The sequence below is a fragment of the Phymastichus coffea genome, unplaced genomic scaffold (genome assembly GCF_024137745.1).
Source record: "Phymastichus coffea isolate CEN01 unplaced genomic scaffold, Cenicafe_Pcof_1.1 PCOF00039, whole genome shotgun sequence".
NCBI lineage: Eukaryota > Metazoa > Arthropoda > Insecta > Hymenoptera > Eulophidae > Phymastichus > Phymastichus coffea.
The window spans coordinates 923,338-942,279 of NW_026706850.1; the positions used below are offsets into that span (position 1 = coordinate 923,338).

General features: G+C 33.6%; 5 protein-coding genes across 7 annotated transcripts; 3 read left to right on the plus strand and 2 right to left on the minus strand.

The window, feature by feature from the left end:
* The first annotated feature begins 791 nt into the window (after positions 1 to 791).
* LOC131663999 (gustatory receptor for sugar taste 43a-like) lies at positions 792 to 4,101 on the plus strand. The gene is made up of 7 exons (XM_058934812.1): positions 792 to 819; positions 882 to 1,071; positions 1,155 to 1,371; positions 1,467 to 1,815; positions 1,892 to 2,343; positions 2,423 to 2,581; positions 2,647 to 4,101. The coding sequence occupies exons 1-7, from the start codon at positions 792 to 794 to the stop codon at positions 2,776 to 2,778; spliced, it is 1,527 nt and encodes a 508-aa protein (XP_058790795.1). The 3' UTR covers positions 2,779 to 4,101.
* Positions 4,102 to 4,182: 81 nt separating this feature from the next.
* Positions 4,183 to 7,383, minus strand: LOC131663857 (uncharacterized). Of its 3 annotated transcripts, none has more exons than XM_058934566.1 (6): positions 7,249 to 7,383; positions 6,451 to 6,599; positions 5,596 to 6,391; positions 4,893 to 5,515; positions 4,687 to 4,822; positions 4,183 to 4,533 (listed from the first exon to the last, which is right to left on the minus strand). In XM_058934566.1, exons 2-6 carry the CDS (start codon positions 6,554 to 6,556, stop codon positions 4,305 to 4,307), a joined length of 1,890 nt encoding a protein of 629 aa, XP_058790549.1. In that variant the 5' UTR covers positions 6,557 to 6,599; positions 7,249 to 7,383; the 3' UTR covers positions 4,183 to 4,304. The 3 variants fall into 3 exon arrangements, with proteins under 3 accessions (XP_058790549.1, XP_058790548.1, XP_058790550.1); XM_058934565.1 differs by lacking the exon at positions 7,249 to 7,383 and adding an exon at positions 6,694 to 6,826; XM_058934567.1 differs by lacking the exon at positions 7,249 to 7,383 and having other exon boundaries at positions 5,596 to 6,261; positions 6,336 to 6,391; positions 6,451 to 6,592.
* Positions 7,285 to 10,462, plus strand: LOC131663858 (serine/threonine-protein kinase Pink1, mitochondrial). Its single transcript, XM_058934568.1, has 8 exons — positions 7,285 to 7,433; positions 7,537 to 7,765; positions 7,824 to 8,098; positions 8,175 to 8,710; positions 8,780 to 8,902; positions 8,983 to 9,400; positions 9,470 to 9,568; positions 9,648 to 10,462. The coding sequence occupies exons 2-8, from the start codon at positions 7,639 to 7,641 to the stop codon at positions 9,897 to 9,899; spliced, it is 1,830 nt and encodes a 609-aa protein (XP_058790551.1). The 5' UTR covers positions 7,285 to 7,433; positions 7,537 to 7,638; the 3' UTR covers positions 9,900 to 10,462.
* Positions 10,463 to 10,872: 410 nt separating this feature from the next.
* On the plus strand, positions 10,873 to 12,684 carry LOC131663879 (FERM domain-containing protein C-like). Its single transcript, XM_058934608.1, has 7 exons — positions 10,873 to 11,267; positions 11,332 to 11,464; positions 11,536 to 11,670; positions 11,732 to 11,968; positions 12,030 to 12,259; positions 12,326 to 12,491; positions 12,556 to 12,684. Exons 1-7 carry the CDS (start codon positions 11,056 to 11,058, stop codon positions 12,667 to 12,669), a joined length of 1,227 nt encoding a protein of 408 aa, XP_058790591.1. The 5' UTR covers positions 10,873 to 11,055; the 3' UTR covers positions 12,670 to 12,684.
* LOC131663878 (uncharacterized protein MAL13P1.304) lies at positions 12,322 to 18,175 on the minus strand. Its single transcript, XM_058934607.1, has 9 exons — positions 17,807 to 18,175; positions 14,674 to 17,717; positions 14,373 to 14,612; positions 14,180 to 14,300; positions 13,938 to 14,111; positions 13,607 to 13,874; positions 13,369 to 13,521; positions 13,155 to 13,297; positions 12,322 to 13,079 (listed from the first exon to the last, which is right to left on the minus strand). The coding sequence occupies exons 1-9, from the start codon at positions 17,992 to 17,994 to the stop codon at positions 12,857 to 12,859; spliced, it is 4,554 nt and encodes a 1,517-aa protein (XP_058790590.1). The 5' UTR covers positions 17,995 to 18,175; the 3' UTR covers positions 12,322 to 12,856.
* Positions 18,176 to 18,942: the final 767 nt, after the last annotated feature.

The following is an 18,942-nucleotide window of genomic DNA, read 5'->3' on the forward strand; positions in this document are numbered from 1 at the left end:
CTGAATTTGCAAAATTTGCGATGATCAGTAGTTTTGTTAACATAATATGGATATAACCGATGAAAAGTTTGAGATCACGGACAAATATGAAAGAAAGGAAATAAAATTATCAGACGCAGCTAACGGTTCGGTTGATTTAGAAAAAAATCGCAAAATAATTTATCTCTAACTAAATTTCTTACAAAACGTTATTAAATTTGAAATAATTACTGAATTTAAATATCAATATAATTGAATAATTATTTACTATTAAATATGGACGGATATTAAGCATTTCAAGTCGTAGAATTATTTTATATATAGTGCATTTGAGGATATTTTATTTCCCTTATAACAGTTTTGATTTGATTCAAACATCAAACTGCATATTAATTAAATATACAAACAAGAAGCAGATAACTTTTGATTTAGCAAGCTTGGATTTGCTGAATTACTTAATATATGTATTTTTATAATTGTTGGACCTGTAAATTCTTGTATACATAACTCAACGTAATCCAAGCGCGGAATTAGTTTAGAATATATATATATATATATATATAGAATAATAATTTGAATAAAAATCTATAAAGCTTGCGTGTAGATTGCCATTTGAGATATAAAATGAAAACGGTCGTAAACACAGCTACCACGATAATCGCACTCGCGTAAAAATCCACCGCTCGGCTGGATAAATAAATAAATGATCAAATCAAGATGGATCCGTTTAACTCTTTTTCTCGTGTTACCCACAACTATGAAGCTTTGTCATTATAACTACATTTGAACAACAGAAAGGACAGTATCGAACGATGGAAGCTTGGCGCAATCTAAAAAAAAGTAGGTAAAGTCATTTGAACGTAATGCATACGTTATAATGTTGCTTCATGCGCGTCTTTCAGAAGCGTTGTCGAGGCAGAAGAATCAAAACTGCGAGGCGAAAGCTCGAGAGGCGATCGAAACCGACGTATACTACACTCTCGTGCCGACTGACTACATGAGCAAAGTCTGCGGATTGTCGGCCGTGAAGTTGATACCGAACAAAGAAGCCAAAACCAGCGATAAGGTGGATTCGGGGGCCGTAGCTTACGGGTAAGCCCCGTTCGAATTGCCGTACCGTCGTATGTCGCCGCACGATCGCCTAATCATACGCCTAATCATACGCAAATCATAAGAATTGCGCTGGCGGTAGCATTGACTGCAGCGCAGTGCTGGGGCTTATACCGAGACACGCGCGACGGCTGGCAGAACAGCACCAGATTGTTCTCGAAGACGGCGATCGCGGTGACGGGCAGCGACGTGTTCTTCGTGATCTGCGTGACAATCTTTGCGATTCTCGGCTCGTCCACTCGATGGAAGCACGTGCATCACGCCCTCGACAAGATAGTCCAGGTATGAGAACGTTTGCGCGCGACGCGATTTCTCGCGCACTGCTCTCTCTTTTTCTCACACACACACACACACATATATTGCACACCCACGCGCAGGCGGATGCCAAGCTGGACGTCTCCACAACGCCGACGATCAACCTTCGCAAATTGTCGATAATCCTGATCGCTTGCACTATGGTCTATTTGATAAGCATATCGACATTGGACTATATCTCCTGGAAAATCGTGTACATGCCTAAAATGAACAACACGAAAAATACGGATAAGGGCCCGATCAATTACAGTCCCATGTACTTCATGTACATGGTGATTGTGGCGCTGCAGATGCAGTACGCCATTATCCTGATGAACCTCGGCGAAAGATTCTCGAGGCTGAACAGTACCATCGAGTGCCTTACGAAGACCAACGACATCATCGACTACTTTCGCAAGGATATGGGTCTTGGTAATCAATTAATTTTTGAATATCAATCCGGATAGCTTTGGTCGTCGTCCTGTAACGAATCGCAATTGTCGAGCAGCCGCACGGGGGTCGCGACATGAAGTCTGGCGACCGTTCGTTGGGCCGTCGGACTCGAGAAATCGACAACGTCGCTTCAGCCGAGCGGCCGTCAAGCCCAGCGAAGGTACGATCGACGCGCGCGCGGATAGTACGCCGCGCGATCGAGCGGCAGTCTTCGCGGGTGCAATGTGCGGCAGCGGCAGCGCGTCCGAGGCGATCGAGCAGCTGATAGCGGTGCACGAGATACTCTGCGACAGTATCATTCGCGTGAACAAAGCGTACGGCGTGATCTTACTACTGTGCACGCTCAGCTGCCTGATACATCTCGTCATCACGCTGTACTTCCTGTACGCCGAGATCAACAGCTCCACTAGACGGTCGTACGTTTTTATACGTCAGATTGGCTGGATAATCTTTCACATTTACAAGATGATGCTGTTCGTTCAACCCCCATATATGGTCACCTACAAGGTATGGCTTTTATCAATTTCGTCTGATTTATTTCACTTGAAATGTATAATAAAGAGCCGACATTATTTTTCGATACAAGGCTCAGGTTACTGGATCATTGGTGAGCAAAGCACTGGCAAGCGAATGGGATCCTCAGGTACGAAAACAATTGGAAAGATTCGCTTTGCAACTGTTGCACAGACCCGTGAAATTCAATGCCTGCGGGTTGTTCTGTCTGAATCGTGGATTATTGACTTCCGTAAGCATTCGAATTCAGCGCGAACAGCTTCCAACCGTTCAATTTACTAATTGTGTATTTTTTAGATGACTGGTGCGGTCACCACGTATCTGGTGATACTCGTGCAATTTCAAAATAGCGACGATGACGAAACAAGGAAATTGTTGCAAAATGCCTCGGATCTGCTGAAGAATGTTCATGGGGTCGGAAAGCCGTAAAAGTTATTTTTACTATTTTTTTTCGTCGATACGGTAAAAATTACATTATAATTATTGTGAAGATGATAAGAGTCTTAATAATTGTTAAATATTGAGCTTTTGCAAAAACTCAAGTCCTCGAGTTTAGAATTCGAATTCTGGAACAGATAAAGTTAGACATGCAAAAGTGCATAGGATTGTCGTGAATAAATTTTATAGATCGATAGCTCGAAAGTTCGATCGGCTGAGTGCTTAAATAAAGATTCTTTCCGGATGAAAATCATGAAAAAACGGACTTCATTATCACAGGTGACGATCGAAATACAATTACCCTGGTGGATTTGAACAGAGATTAACTTAATTTAACTTAACGAGAGGGTACGAGGACGCAAAATTGATTTTCTTTTTAGTCTTCGGAAAACGTAAATATTAGATTCATTTTATGTGTTTTCAACAATCCATAACGTATAAAAATTATTAATTTTCATTTCATGAATAAATTTCTTTTTATTTGAAATATGGAGCAACTTTATTCATTGCAACAGATACAAATAGCTTTTGTTTTCTTTATCGCGACGCGAAAGGCACAGGTGTCCGTTGTCGACACCTCTCAATCCGATACTGAAAGGCATTTATTAAATTTATTCTCTTATTGACGTTTAACCAGCGTTAAATATTCAATTTTTTAAAGGTTATCAAAAGCGTTTGGATCGATTATAAACTTCTGTAAAAATAGAAAAAGTTTTAATGTCTCGGACTCTTCATATTTTAGCTTTCTCATAATTTAACGAAAATAACCGTGAATCGTTTTCTGAATAGGTGTTACAAAATTGCACTTTTAATTATTACTCGATAAAAAAATTAATAAACCTTAACACTTAACCAGAACAATATTTAAGCTCGAATTGAAAGCTTGAACAATTAAGAAGATTCAAAGCTTTAAAATTAAATTAAATTACATTTTTTCGACACTCCGTGCGGAAAGTGCGTTTTTCCCGCATGCTCGGCAAAAAACGTGCGTTGAAAATCGCACTTTCCACACATCGTATCAAAAAATACGGTACGGCACATGTTCGGGAAAGAGTTCCTCGTCTCGTGTGGTGTTTACGCCCAAGCGAAGCGAGAATCTATTTCCCGCACTTGTATCGTAATGTATTAAATTGTTTCACTTGTAAGCTTTTCGCGAATACTAAAAAGCGCGGTGAATGTCGAAAGATTTCATAGAATACGCTTTTTACCATTACTAGAGCTGATTTAGACAAGGTGTAAGGTTTAAGGTATGAGTTTATGTATAAGATATATATAAACTCTATAACACTTATTTTAATAAATTTCTATTGTCGATTAAAGATAAGTTAAATGTAATTCTATAATAAATGTTTTGATATCAAGTCTTTATTTTCCTACACTATTATATACAAAACTTGGTCGTTGCTTGTATTGCACAATTATTTTTCTAATATTGTCCAATGCATACAACTAATATTTCATTTAATGAAATATTCAATGTACAACATATGTCTTACATTTTGTCAGTCCAATATATTCTAATATACAAGTTCAACATTCTGTTTGTTATCATTTAATTTACTTTTAATAGCATCCATCAGAAAAGCAGTTCTAGAGTCTTTTGGTAAAGATTGCCATATACTGTCAGATATTGTTATCACTTGGCAAGATAATGTTTCTAAAGTTTCAATGTAAGTTGCAAATGTTCCTAATATTTGATCTGTATTTCTAGCATACCACTTGGTAGGTACACAAATTACAGCAATACTGGAAATAAATAAATTAAGATTATTAATATTCCAATAAAATAATGCCTATATCTGCACAGTAACCGGTCAAATTGATAGCAAATAATTTGACACTTTTGAAGTTAATATGACTAAAATTAATATTCAAAGTATCTGATTAGTGAACTCTTACACTTGACAATTTTCAGGAATGTTCAAATCTTCTAAATATTCCATTGATAAACTATTATAGTTCTCAGCAGATTCTTGTTTTTTAATACTATTAATAGCAAATGGATCACCTCCAGGCTGAATAGCTATGACATGATCTGAAAATTGTAATCATTAATGAATTTATCATGTTCATTAAATTCTTGAATATGTAAATATATTTTTTACCAATTTGATGATATAATTTAGTTCGAACATTGGTTTTCACATATTCAGCACCACCTAAGGCTTCCTTGAGATTTGTATATATAGGATAAGCCGTAACCGTACGTGTCAAAGTTTCAAACGATTGAATCTGTAATTGTGATGGCAATGGGCCAGTGTAACCTGGCACCGTCTTCAATTTTTGATACAATCGTAAAAAAGTATGATGTGTTGTATATCTGCCTCTAAAGTTAAAGCTTCTCTTAAAAAGAATTTCCAACAGTTCAGGCTGATAATAATCAAGGCATGCCATATGATAAGCTCTATATAACAATGTCTCCATGTTATATTTGTTAAAATCAATATTTCTAAAAAGATCTTCAAATGTTTCCCACCAAATTGGTTTATACTTAAGATTAGCAAATCCTTCAAGCATTGAGAATGATACATAACTTTTAATCGTATTCCTATCAATTTCTTTTTCTACGTAAATTTTACCAGACAAGTAGTCTAATAATTCTTTACTTGTGTGTTTCACACTGATAATTGCATTTAAACAATCTATGCCTTCTGATAAATTACACTCAGCTGATATTAATTTTTGAATAATTTTATCATATAGTGTCTTGTTATAAAACTGTTTCAATCTGAAAATAAAAATGTTCCAATAAACAATCTTAAATTCATTATGGCTTTAAAAGTTTACATTTATAAATTTATAACATACCTGCTGAATTTTTCTTTCCTAGCAGACATGCTTAACATTATTGAAATGTCTTTACTGTTACATTGGTCTATGTTTACAATTAAAGCATTTTGAGCTTTTATGAGAATTTCTTCAAATTCCATTGAATAATGATTTGATACATTCAAAGTTTTTAATAATGATAGAATATTATATGGTGATTGTATGTCAAAATTACTATTTTTAATTGCATGAGTTATTATATTCAAAATTTTTTTATCTTGTATGTTGAAGCAAGCAAATCTGAAAGCTTCTGTTAAAAACTCAAAGTTGTTTCCATCAAAACCTGTAGATATTTTGAAAAGAAACTTTTGTATCAAGCGGGTTTTAATCGCTTGTGCTAATGGAACAGATGGCATTTGCATAATTACAGACAATATTTTATTATAATCTGCTAATGAAGCTTGATTCACTAGTGTATCAAGATGTTGTAAAAGATATGACAAAGTTTTTGATGAGTTATGTAGTCTTAATTTGTGTAAGAGCTTTATAATTTGTACAGTATCAGGGAGTGTCATATTGTCAGACTGTGAATTAATCAAATCACACAAATTTTTGAAAAAATCTTCATGTACTACTTTATCTGGTGAGCATGATTGTTGTTTGCATAACTTCACTAACTGTACCAATGCTTTGATAATATCGGAACTGTTTAAATTAGAATCATTGAAGTTAAACTCTAATAAATTCACAACTATCGATGAACTTTTAGGCTCAAACACCTTATATTGAGTTGTAGGGCTTCTATCATCTCTACTTGACATCAATTTGGCATGATCTAAAATATGTATATTATTTTAGTTAAATGTAAACCCACATTACAATTGACTACTGTACCTCTAAAATCATTAACTTGATATAAACCACCAACTATATGTGAGTTAGATGCAGAAAATAGTTTTCTGCACTTGACAGACAAATTGACAATTCGTTTTGTTAACATTTTATTACTCAAATCTAAAGGTTAGGGTTCCAGTCCTGTAATGCTGATTAAAAAATTAATTATATTTTTAACAAACGTAAAGTATCAAAATGTATTGCAAAATAAGATAGTTATAATTTAGTATTCAATTTATTTACCAAAATACTTTTTTTGTCAATGAATGGAAACCAAAAATCGTAGAAAAAACCACGTGGTACGTGTGTTTTTTAAAATAAAATCATATAAAAATGAAACGATTCGTGTTCATTTAATTATACTATTGTGAAATCCATTTAATTGTTTTGGGAGTTTTACAAGTTTTAAATAATCTTAATTGTAAATAAACGTGTACAATTATTACATTATTATAAAAACTACAAGTTCTTGTAAATGCTACCCGTATAACTAAAGTGTAGCAGACGACTATTTCAATAGAGAGCAAGTACAAATTTAAGAGATCCGTACAAATGTAACATAAATTTAAAAATAATAATCTAAGATAAAAATACAGATTAATAAATTGTATATAAATTACAATAAAATTTTTGTTATATTTTATAAAATACTTCTACAAATAAAAAAGTTGAAATTTTTATTTAAAAAAATGTCCTCTCCGAAATTCCGCGCATACGCACAATGAACTTCAGGTTCTTCTGCTTTAAACTAAGCAACATGTCGTAAATATATATAATAAAATGCAATCGTTGAATTACCTCACGACCGTTCTCGTGTCAACAACGAAACATTCCCTCAGCAAGTTATAGAGAAATCACAGCTATATAGGTACTATATATGTAAAAACACGACTCGTCATATATCTCTGGCGCTGCGGAGAAACCTTGACAGCAGGAGCAAGCGCAGCTGCGACGTAAAATTAATCGCGTAATCATCTTCAAAGGTAAGGTTATATCGTGTTTGCCGTCCTTTTTATTCCGCAATACAAAAATTAAATATCAAGCTAAGCTTTATTTCGCGTAACCTGTTGTGCGTTGTGTTGACAGCAACAAGTGAAAATTGATTTATTACTGGTGTCAAGCCTCAAAGGCTTTCTCTGGGGTCCGGGCTTTGCCCGTTGGGCGCTCGCGGCTCCGGAGCGCGGAGAAATGTCGATTAGAACGGCAGCACAGCGCCTCGTGCACCATGGTCGGCTCTTCCTTCGCCTCATCAGGAAGCCGGAGCAATTTCAATCCACGAGAGCCCACGACAACAAGATACACCTTGCACGAGTAGGCAAGTGTCCGTCCTTGACCATTGGCAACATTGTTTTTCATTGACTTCTGCTGTACAGCTGAGTCCCAGGGCCAGGCATCAGCGGCTACTGGCAATGCATCCTCCACTCCGTTTGGCTACCTGGGAGCTCAGGCACGTCGACTCTTCGTTGACAATGTCTTAAAAAGGGTCACGAACACCTCGGCTGCCGATCTGAGACGTCGTGCTGCCAGCAGATTGCTCTTTGGTGGCGATTCAGCTCCTTTCTTTGCACTTGTGGGAATTTCATTAGCTTCTGGCACTGGTATTTTGACCAAGGAAGATGAATTAGAAGGAGTGTGCTGGGAAATTAGGGTGAGGTTTCTACTTCAAATGAGCAAAAATAGTTGATTTTAATTTTAAAGTGGCTATTTTGATTATATATTTTTAGGAAGCTGTTATGAGATTGCAGTGGAACAAGCCTAGAAATGATAAAAATTATGAAAGTACTTTGAATAATCAAGATCAGTTGAACTTGAAAAATTTTGCAATAGGACCATTGATAGCTAAAGGATGTTCAGCAGTAGTATATGCAGCTCGTTCAAAAACTAATGATGAAAACCAAAATAATGAGGAAATTACAGTTGATAGAGCAAATAATCTATCTGCCTTTCCACTGGCAATTAAAATGATGTTCAATTATGACGCAGAATCAAATGCAACAGCAATCTTGAGAGCAATGTACAGAGAAACAGTACCAGCATGGAAACATTATAGGAATGAGGAATTGTCTCATTGGGAGCAGAAAATGGCTGACAATAAAAGAACTCTTCCACCTCATGCTAATATTGTAGCTATGTACTCTGTTTTTGCTGATCGAGTTCCTTATTTACCTGGTTCAATCAAGATGTATCCAGATGCTCTACCAGTTCGATTAAATCCTGAAGGATCTGGAAGGAACATGAGTCTCTTCATTCTAATGAAAAGGTATGTTATATAATTGTTTTTCACTGCAGTTAAAGTTGATTGTAAATGAAACATTTTTTGTATCTTTAGATATGATGTCACTTTGAAACAATACGTAACCGAACGACAAGTCAGTGTACGAGAATCCATTCTATTGTTTGCTCAATTGCTGGAAGGTGTTTGTCACATGAATTCACATGGAATTGCTCATAGGTACATTCAAACTCACACAACTTCAACAAAATACAAATAAAATAATAATTCTAATGATTTTTTTCTTTTCATTTCTTTAGAGATCTTAAAGCTGACAACATTCTTCTTGATATATCTGAAGAAACTGACAACTGTCCTACTCTAGTTATTACCGATTTCGGCTGCTGTTTAGCAGACAACAATCATGGTCTTTATCTTCCATACACTTCGCATGATACTGACAAGGGTGGAAATGTTGCACTCATGGCTCCTGAAATTGTGACAGCTGATCCAGGACCATTTACCAGTCTCAATTACACGAAATCGGATCTTTGGACAGTCGGTACAATAGCTTATGAAATTTTCGGTTTGACAAATCCATTTTATGGGACTGCTAAGGAAAAAGCTTTATTGAAAAATTATGATTATAAAGAAGATGAACTTCCACCGCTACCCGACGCTATTCCAACTGTCATTTCGGCGTTGGTGCAAAATATATTATCGCGCAGTACTTACAAGGTAGTGTTTATTTAGTACATTTTAAAAAATTTTGTGGGTTTAAATGTTAATTAGATAATATCATTTCAGCGTCTTAGCACAGAAATGGCAGGTACTATAATTCAATTGTATCTTTGGGCTCCAAATGCTTGGCTTCAAAAAGACACAAAAATTCCATCGAGTAGCGAGGTAAAATATTTAAATAGGGAGTTAATTGAGTTTCAAACACGTAAAATCATTGCATTTTATGAATATTTTTATTTTGCAGATCTTGCAGTGGCTTTTGTGCTTGACGACAAAAGTATTGTGCGAAGGTCGACACAAGGTAACTGAACAAGCAACAAACGTCGTCGATTCATTACAAGAATTACCACATCAAATAACTTATCAAAGATCTTTATCAACACGATCTTGCGGACGACGCACAATGCCTGAGTATCAGCTTATTGCATGTTTCCTTGGAAGAGTAAGCTTGAATAACATCCGCGAGGGATTTAAATGGATCCAGAGAAATACGTAAATTCGTCGCGAACTATTTTCAATTACAATTACGTAATTCTGTTATTTATTTTAAACTCTCACTGATACATGGTGAAATCATCGCTGAACTTAATATGTTCTTTAAATCAATTTTATTTTTGTCCTAAGCTTATTTTTTATATTCAACGGAAGCAGCAAAAATGAAATTTCCAATTAATGTTGCTTTATAAAGCAGTCTTTTATTGTACAAAAAAACTTACATTCGTAAAATTGAAGGACACTCTTTTGTGATTCAAGTGTCTTAAGACTCTTTCGTAGAACTTATTGATAAATTTATTTGGAACTTCATTATTTATAAAATTCATTTTTTGTGATTTAAATTTACGGTTTAATTGCTTTAAAGTTGTGAATAAAATTCATGCTCTAACATCTATTTCTGATGGTATTGGTAACATTGGTAACGGTGAAATTTATAGTAATGTTGTTGAAGCAATGTAATTGCGAGTCCAGAGTATTTATTAACAAGAAAAAATTGAAGTGATTTATATCAATATAATATTGATCTTGAAATCTAATAAATCTAATAAATAAAGTATGTATATAGATTTAGTATAATTGTTGTGTTGTTACTTTTATAACTTATAATCACTAAAATCTTTCAGAGCTTTCAGCGTGACATATACCCAAAAGAGTACTGAAGAAATTATCGTTTTTTCTTTTTCGTCTTTACGTCATCAGGGTAGATAGGTTTGTCACATGTCTGCAGCTTAAGTTTAACATCTTCCAAGTCAAGTTTTTTCAAGTTTGCCAAATCACTAATATACTCGAGGAATTGCGTGTAGTTGATAGCTCTCTTTTGAAATTTAAAAAAGCACAGTCCAGTATCGGTGGTTGTGACGTTTTCCATGTCTAATATATTAGCAGCTTTCAGCCACTTGTCACTTTGCGACAAAGGTAATAATTCAATACCCATCGCTCGTGACGTTGGATCCATCGAACAATAAGCTTTATAGATTAATTATTACTATAAATTTTCTGCAACACAAAAGCATCATTTACCTTTGAACATCTCGTCTAACGGGATAATATCCGTGTCGATGGTATTTCTTGTCATCTCTGATCGTTGCTAGGACACTTGTTTACTTGCGAATTTTTTCTTCCTTCCGCACAACGCAGCGACAGTTTAAAACAAAAACATGGAAGATACCGACGTTGAAATCGACCGTTATGGATTATTGACCATTGCAATACCAAAATCGCGTTCAAATTCAACCATCGATACGATCTCTTACAGCAGCACTCATGTTGTATACATAAAGAATGATTTTTTTGAAAGTAAATGTCGTAAGAATGAGGACGATACGCGAAATTTAATATTGAAAGGTGGAGATCTTTTCTTGGAAATCAAGTATGAAAATAATAATTATAACGTTGACATGAGTTTTAAAAAATAACATATTATTATTATTCAGAAGGTATCTACAGAGTTGGGACGCTCCCTATTTGCGACTCTTTTTAAAGAAAAATCACGATGTTACGAGAATCAATTTATCCTACAATCAAATTGACTCTTTTGGATTTATCGATATAATTAAATACGTTATTGTAAAAAGCTTGAAAACCCAATCTAACATCAAGAAATTTCTTTTTAATTTGCTGTATAAATCTTTGTATAGAATGATGATCATATCTTGGAAATCGATTGCCGTTACAATAATATCACAGAATCTGGCATTAGTTATTTACTAAATAACGGGGAAAAATTGAAATTGAAAGTATTGCAATTAAGCGGGAACAAAATAGGAAACGAAGTACTGTTTCATCTTGATATTATTTTTACTTCATATCTATACAATTAAGTAACAATTTTAGGGTGCAATGAAAGTTGCATTGACTATGCAAAAAAATATTTATATTGAACGACTTGAAGTAGCTGACATCGATCAAACGGAAGAAAGCTTGATTTATTTTACTACTATATTGCGAACAGACCAAGAATACCATAATAAAAGTTTGAAAATTTTGGATCTAAGTCGACCTATCACAGAATGTTTGTACTACAAATTCAACAGTCAACATATTGCTGAAGCAATCGGATCAATGTTGCGAGTAATGTATAATAATAAACATTTTTTTATGTGATGATTATTAATTTCTTACTTTTATTCAGTCTAACGCGTCGCTGGAAGAGCTATATTTACAAAAGTTTAGTTTTTCGTGTCACGATATTGAAGCAATGATTGAAGATGCAAAGTATAATAGAACGTTGAAATGTTTAGATTTCCGTTGTAATAATATCGGTGATCACGGAATGGAAATATTGTCAAAGTGGTTACAACAAGGGTCAACTTTGCAAACTCTCTTGTTAGGACACAATATCATCACTAATCATGGTATCAGGTATGATTAAAAATAATGCGCTATTTTAACAATCTAATATTACAACAGTATATTTATTTCCACTAGAGCATTAAGTAGAGCAATATCAGTTTCTAGAATAATAATACTCGATGTATCATACAATCGTTTCAATGACGAAGGCTGTAGTGAACTACTATATTCTATAAAAAAAATTTGGGTGCTGCGACAACTCCAAATATATGGAAATAAAATTGGACATAAGACAGCAAAGGTAACGTTTTTCAAAGATTTTAAAAGAGTGCAATTGAAAATAATTGTTTGTTCTTTATTTTTAGATTATCCAACAGATGCTTTTATCAACTATATTGAATCAGGATCGCATCGACGTAGAAATTTATGAGGTTGACGATACTTTACACCTTGCATATCGAGAATGTCAAACATTCTAAGTCTAAACAAAATACAACTATGTAGAAAAAATTTATATCTATATAAATCTTTGATAAATACAATAACCTATGATTAAATATTTCCTATTAAAAATAAATATATACAAGAGCTACTACAAAATGTTAATAACAAGGTTTAAAATTTTGTATAAGCAACGATGAATAAGGCAGCCAACGAAATGGCACATTAAATACTGTCAAATAAAGTTTGAACCTTTTTACAATTAGTCACAAAATCAAAAGCGCTTGAATAATACAAAATTTCTTTTCTCAAGATCTTCATTTCTTCGATAGCATTTTTATGAATTTTTGTCGTCTTCTTCTTATACCTTACTGCGGTTATCATTTTATCGAGGATATAATCCAACCACAATATATTAGTGAATGGATTAAATTGTTGCCAATCATCACTAAAATTTATGATTTACCATCAGTATGAAAATAAAAATTTGAGTTTATAAACATATTCTAGTTATAGTACTTACTTGACATTATCCCTCATCATCCTATAAATATCGAATTGATATTCTCCTTGTGCTTCGAATAAGGTAGGGTCGGTTGACAAGTCATTGAAAATGTTACAACCTTGATATGACATTCTCGATAGCGTGAAATCAATTACTGTAACCTGCATAAAATATTATAAAAATTTACATATAAAAAATTGTAATTGATCATAAAAAAAGTTTTGCTTTGTACTTTGACTCCTTTATTTGACAGTGAAATATCTTTGTTGCCTAATTTGTAAGTTGAATCTTTATCCTTTGTTTTTGATATCAAAAGATTACCCCAATGTAAATCTCTATGCTCGAATTCCAAAGATTGTTCGGCAACGGCCAGCGTTAATGCAGTCTGCAAAAAATCGAATATTAGAATTGAAATAATAGAATTTTAACTTAAAATTAATATTGTATTTTTAATATAAGTAATTAATTACTTGTAAGAAAATAGCATAAGACTCTGATGCGTTTTGAAATGTGTAAGCTTCGAGATCTTGTCCACCATGAGCAAGCTCCAAAATTATATACAACTGATTCTTCTCAAACATAGACGGACGATCGTTTTCAGATTTTTTCGCTTCGTCATATGCATCCCAAAGGTTTATCAACTTCTCGGGATACTTTCCAATAACGCACATTATCCTATTGACTTCAACAAAATCATTTGTATGGAATTGATCATTAGATCTCAGTTTGTGCAGTTCTCTAAAAATAAAAATTAATTATCCAATAATTTCTATTTCGTAGTAAAAATTATGTAATACCTACTCGGCAATAATAATTTCCGAAAGAATTTCATGAAATTTCTTTTGCGGTTCACAATTGACTAGTTGATCTCCTTCAATGGGGATTATTTTTATCACAGACTTTTCAGAACCATTCTCATATAGGAATACTTCTCCGTAAACACCTTCACCGATTTTGCGACAGTTTTCTATATATCTATAAGAAATGGACAAAATTAGCGTCCACAATAAAGAATAGGAATGCTGTTAAACTCGTGAACTTACGAATTAGGGAAGCAAACATCAAATGACTCGTAAGACGTTTGTTTACATCGTTTCAGAATGATATCCTTGGCAGATCTAATAAGATCATCCTCAGTCTCGATGAGAGTATCCCTTTGAATTTCTAATTGACATCATGTGATTAAAAAATGAGATTGGAAACATGGAAGCTTTTTATAAGTAAATGATAACTTACTCAAAGACATTTTTTTTGATGCTCTAGATCTGTCAGAAACGTAACTAATCCTCTGTGAGTTCATCAGATCATTAGTGAGAGTAGACATTTTCCCACTAGGTATAATTCTCATAGATGATCGTGAGTTACTAGCAATTGAAGATTTCCTCATTGATTTGGATTCTCTTCGCGTAGACACACGTGAAGCACGTGATTTTCTTCGAGTTTCTTCATGGTTTTGCAAGTTATTTTGACCAGACACTGAAACAATAAAGACAGATAATCGACTATCGAAATACATGTAAGTATATAAAATTATTACCTTCTGGTTGCATGTTCAAGATAGTTTGAACGCTATGCCTCCAATTTTCCCTACCAGCAGCTAACTCGTCAAGATTTTTCCCATTATGGAAGTGATTGATGATAGACAATGATCTGGCCCAAGATTTACCAGGTTTTAAAAATATGGGCTGACTTACGTAACCATTATATTCGATTTCTTTAGAGTTTTCTCCCCTTTCGTTGAAAGTAACTCGCTTACCGTTGCTCCAAGTCACTATTTTCTTACCATTCACGTCCTCAGAATTTTGGCCTGCTTGATTTTCATTAATCGCAGCTAAGTGCATATCGTATTTTTTTTGTGTTTTTCGCCTCATCGCCACTTTCACGGGATCATTCAATTTCGAAAGGAATTCGCTTAGTCTTCCGTTAGTTAAACTATTGTCGAGCTCGTTATCCTTCGAGATGCTACTTTCTATCGATTTTCTTTTCAAACTTCTTGTCAGTGGCAAATTCACTTTTTGATCTTCTATTCTGACTGCATAGATAGCTAAATTTTTGCATTGATATTGTACATAAAGCTGCCTCATTTTATCTTCACTAACTGATCTTCTTGTTACTCTGATAGTATTTGATTGTTTCTTTTCTTTAGAAAAACTTTCATCATTGGAATCTTCAGATATTTCTGATACATATTTTGCAGGTGTTTTTTTTATTAGTTTTTCTTGAGATAAAATTGGCGATTCATATTTTTTATTTGTTCTTGAAAGAACTATTTGCAATACTTTGTCAGGAAGTTTTGGGCTATTCTCTTCCTGTTGATCTGGATTGGCTGAGTTAGTATTTTCAATAGGTTCAATATTTACACTTTCACCAATCGAATCTTCAGGCATAGAAATATGTGCAACAACATTTCTGTTATTCTCATGCTGAAAATATTTTTCATTTTGCACATGTGCTTCATCATCTTTCAGATTATGAAAAATTGGAATCTCATTTGTATCAACTTTTCTTCTTTTTGAAGGTCTTGCTGTGAAACCAGGTGATATAAAATCATCCAAATTCTCAATGATTGATAATGTAGAACTTCCATTTTGTTGATTAAGGAGTGATACATCTTTGCTTTCTTCAATTTGTTCAAGTTGCTTTTCTTCAATTGTAACTTGACTCCTCTGAATATCTTCTTCTGCATATATTGAATCATGATTATCTTCGTTTGTACTTTTATTTCTACTATGTAAAAATTGTTTTCCTTCAACTGTAATTTGACTATTTTGTATATTGTCTTTTTCTAAATTTGTTGAATCGTGATAATCCTTATTAGAAATATTTAGATCATTGTGATATTTTTCTTGTTCATCCAATTCATTTTTCCTATTTTTAAATACATTTCCATTGTAATGTGTATCTTCTGCTTTTTCTTGCTCATAATCTTTAACAGATTGTAATTCTGTATTGTCAAACATATTTAAGCCTTCATTGTCTTCAGTAACATTTGTTTCACTTATATTAGTATTTTCACTACCATTAAAAGAATTTTTAATTTTATCTTGAATGAGCTTAGAGTCAACTGTATTATCTTTTTCAAGATTATTTTTGAGTTGCTCATAGCCATAAGTAGAATCATAATCATTAGTCCAATCATCAGGAAAAAATGAGGATTCAGTTGAAATATTAAAATTATTATTCTTAGAAATTGGTGGGTCAACATCAGTAGTTTTTGAATTACCTAATTCTTTATTTTTTTGTTCAATATTGTTAGAGAAGTTCTGATTGAAATTTATTTCAATATCATTCACTTTGTCAATGTCTGCAACTACATTACTCTTTCCTAGTTCATTTTGAACATGTACTGAATCATCAAATATGAGAGGAGAATGGTCATAATTTTGAGTATTTTCAGATAAGAATTGTTTTGTGTTTGATCGATCATCTACATTTAATAATGAATCATCTTGATTGCCAACTGTAGATTCTGATGTACCATTTCCATTTATGCTTTCATCTCGATTATTATTTTGAATTTGTATGTTTGAGGCAGGCAACTCCTGATGTTTGGAATGATCTGCATAAGATTTTTCTTGATATAGTGGCTCATTACTTTCTTTGATAACACTGTGTTCAATTTCATTAAGTTTAGTTGGTGACTGTACAGATTCTACTAGTAGTTCAGATAGCACTTGAACATCATTGAAATTTGATTCCATATCACTATTTTGTTCATTCTTAGTATCTGCATCTACAGTTGAAGACTTTTCATTACCAGTGATTCTTTTTTCTTTAGTTGATGCTATAGGAGACAAATATTGAAGATTAACAGGCATGCAAATCTTATTCACTCTAGGAGTACTTGTACATAGATGTTTAAAAGTTTTCAACAGATCAACTTTTGTAAATTCTCTTGGTTTTGCAAAATTATCATTTGTGTTTATGGTATTACTCTGATTACACTCTACATTCTGATTAAAATTTTCACTTCTATTATGTTTATCATGTGCAGCATTTTCAGCATGCTCTTCATCAATGCTCAAATGTAATACTCTTTTATTTGCAGTATCCATTATTACAGGAGATAGATTTTGCATATCTATGTTAGTTTGTATTTTATTTACTCTAGGAGTACTTGCTTGAAAATAGCGTTGAATTTCATGTTGGTTTACAGAACCTTCAATTGATTTTTTGAAGTTGTCAGTATTTGTGCTTTTTTCTGCCTTATCGTCAAAATTATCAGATGCATTTTCATTTACACTATCATTGGCAACAAGTTTATCACCTACCACAGCTTTAGCTGTAGACATATTTTTCTTCCGCTTAACCACTTTTTTTATTTTCTCTTTGGACTTTTTATTGTCAACTTGTTTTTTGCAAGTCTCCTCTTGATCGCTCGAGTTAGAATCATCACTATCAATGACTACATTTTTCCTTTTTACACCAATAGCTTTTGGAACCATATCCTTTTTCTTTAGCTTTTCTTTTTGTATTGGTTTCTTTTTAGCTTGCAATGGCATTTTGAAAATATCAACAGTGTCACTTCTCTTTCTACTATCAACTCCATTTTCATCCAATGAATTTTCCGGAGACGGTACTCTACGAAAACATAATATACGTTATTATTACGTTGAAAAGTACGCATACACATACTCAACTGATGATTTATGATAAATTGATATACTTACACAACTCCGGTGGCTAATCTATCAAAGGTATCGTCGAAATTGTCGATCATTAAAGTTTTGTCGTTCAATCTGGATTCTCGAACCTGTGTTGGATTTGTATAATTAGGTACAAGCACGGCACAGGACTCGTATCTCGTAATAGGCTGTCTCCTACTATACGTCTTGATTATTTGCTTTTCTATTTCCATTTTTTCTGCACCTTAAAAACAAGCAGTTGATCAACTGTTCCCTAATTACACTTCCATAACATTTATAAACTATTAGTAACTTTTCACGATTACAATAATTTATTTTCACTCGCGTTAATAAAATTCACTACGTGCATTTATATGCGGTCAAATGCACGCTTTAAGGTTACCGTTTATTCAAGTCAAGTTGTGGAAGCTCCCGCCATTTTTTGTTTACCAATTATTGATCACGCCATCTTCGTAGGATTTTCCTCAACTATACGCCGATTTTTTAATGAAATCGCTAAATACATGCGGTTCTCGGATACTAAACTGGCAATATTTCTATATAGTTGACATTTGCACGGTTGCAAAGAAATTTAGGGAAAATATATTTAAGCTTGCAAATAAATGAAAACGCAGCTGATAATTTTTTTTTCGTGATAATCTAAGGAAAAAAAAACATTCCATAAAGTTTTGTTAATTCTGATCGATAGAACGAAACATTGAAGTATTTACAAAATACGTATAATGTATGCTTTAGTGTGAGACCACAGACTGCTATTGAAAGTTTATGTATTGATGTAGAAATTCACACACATTTTTTTTCTACATAGATCCGGCGATAATTAGAAGTGCGAGATTCCATGGAAATTACGTATTCGTGATGGAAAAAAAGGTGAAAAAAATGAGGATTGATCCATTTGGGTTACTGCAGTATAGAACGCACTCGACTGCAACACACGCCGCGAAGACAAATTGCACGCGTCGTGAAGACGCGTCTTTTCGTGTTTAATAGGCGCCAGCGCCTTTTAAAACAACTCGAGATCCAATTTTCTATAAGTCACCGGACCACTTGATCACATTGTTGCTTGTGGTCCTTCTTCTCTCTCTCTCGATAAATCTATTTAGCGTACGACAATGAATAGAACACGTGGCGTTAGATTTTTCTGCTATTGGAAATCAATG

Excerpts from the sequence above, each read along its gene's own strand:
- LOC131663858 (XM_058934568.1), top strand. The coding sequence starts at position 7,639 with ATGTCGATTAGAACGGCAGCACAGCGCCTCGTGCACCATGGTCGGCTC. Across the intron at positions 8,099-8,174 it reads GAGTGTGCTGGGAAATTAGG|GAAGCTGTTATGAGATTGCA; the intron begins GTGAGGTTTCTA and ends ATATATTTTTAG. Across the intron at positions 9,569-9,647 it reads AAATTCCATCGAGTAGCGAG|ATCTTGCAGTGGCTTTTGTG; the intron begins GTAAAATATTTA and ends TTTATTTTGCAG.
- LOC131663857 (XM_058934566.1), bottom strand. The coding sequence starts at position 6,556 with ATGTTAACAAAACGAATTGTCAATTTGTCTGTCAAGTGCAGAAAACTA. Across the intron at positions 6,392-6,450 it reads TCAAGTTAATGATTTTAGAG|ATCATGCCAAATTGATGTCA; the intron begins GTACAGTAGTCA and ends TACATATTTTAG. Across the intron at positions 5,516-5,595 it reads AGGAAAGAAAAATTCAGCAG|ATTGAAACAGTTTTATAACA; the intron begins GTATGTTATAAA and ends TTTTATTTTCAG.
- LOC131663999 (XM_058934812.1), top strand. The coding sequence starts at position 792 with ATGGAAGCTTGGCGCAATCTAAAAAAAA. Across the intron at positions 820-881 it reads TTGGCGCAATCTAAAAAAAA|AAGCGTTGTCGAGGCAGAAG; the intron begins GTAGGTAAAGTC and ends CGCGTCTTTCAG. Across the intron at positions 1,816-1,891 it reads TCGCAAGGATATGGGTCTTG|CCGCACGGGGGTCGCGACAT; the intron begins GTAATCAATTAA and ends ATTGTCGAGCAG.
- LOC131663878 (XM_058934607.1), bottom strand. The coding sequence starts at position 17,994 with ATGGAAATAGAAAAGCAAATAATCAAGACGTATAGTAGGAGACAGCCT. Across the intron at positions 13,875-13,937 it reads TCGGAAATTATTATTGCCGA|AGAACTGCACAAACTGAGAT; the intron begins GTAGGTATTACA and ends TTTTATTTTTAG. Across the intron at positions 13,080-13,154 it reads ATGATGAGGGATAATGTCAA|TGATGATTGGCAACAATTTA; the intron begins GTAAGTACTATA and ends CATAAATTTTAG.
- LOC131663879 (XM_058934608.1), top strand. The coding sequence starts at position 11,056 with ATGGAAGATACCGACGTTGAAATCGACCGTTATGGATTATTGACCATT. Across the intron at positions 11,671-11,731 it reads GGAACAAAATAGGAAACGAA|GGTGCAATGAAAGTTGCATT; the intron begins GTACTGTTTCAT and ends TAACAATTTTAG. Across the intron at positions 12,492-12,555 it reads TTGGACATAAGACAGCAAAG|ATTATCCAACAGATGCTTTT; the intron begins GTAACGTTTTTC and ends CTTTATTTTTAG.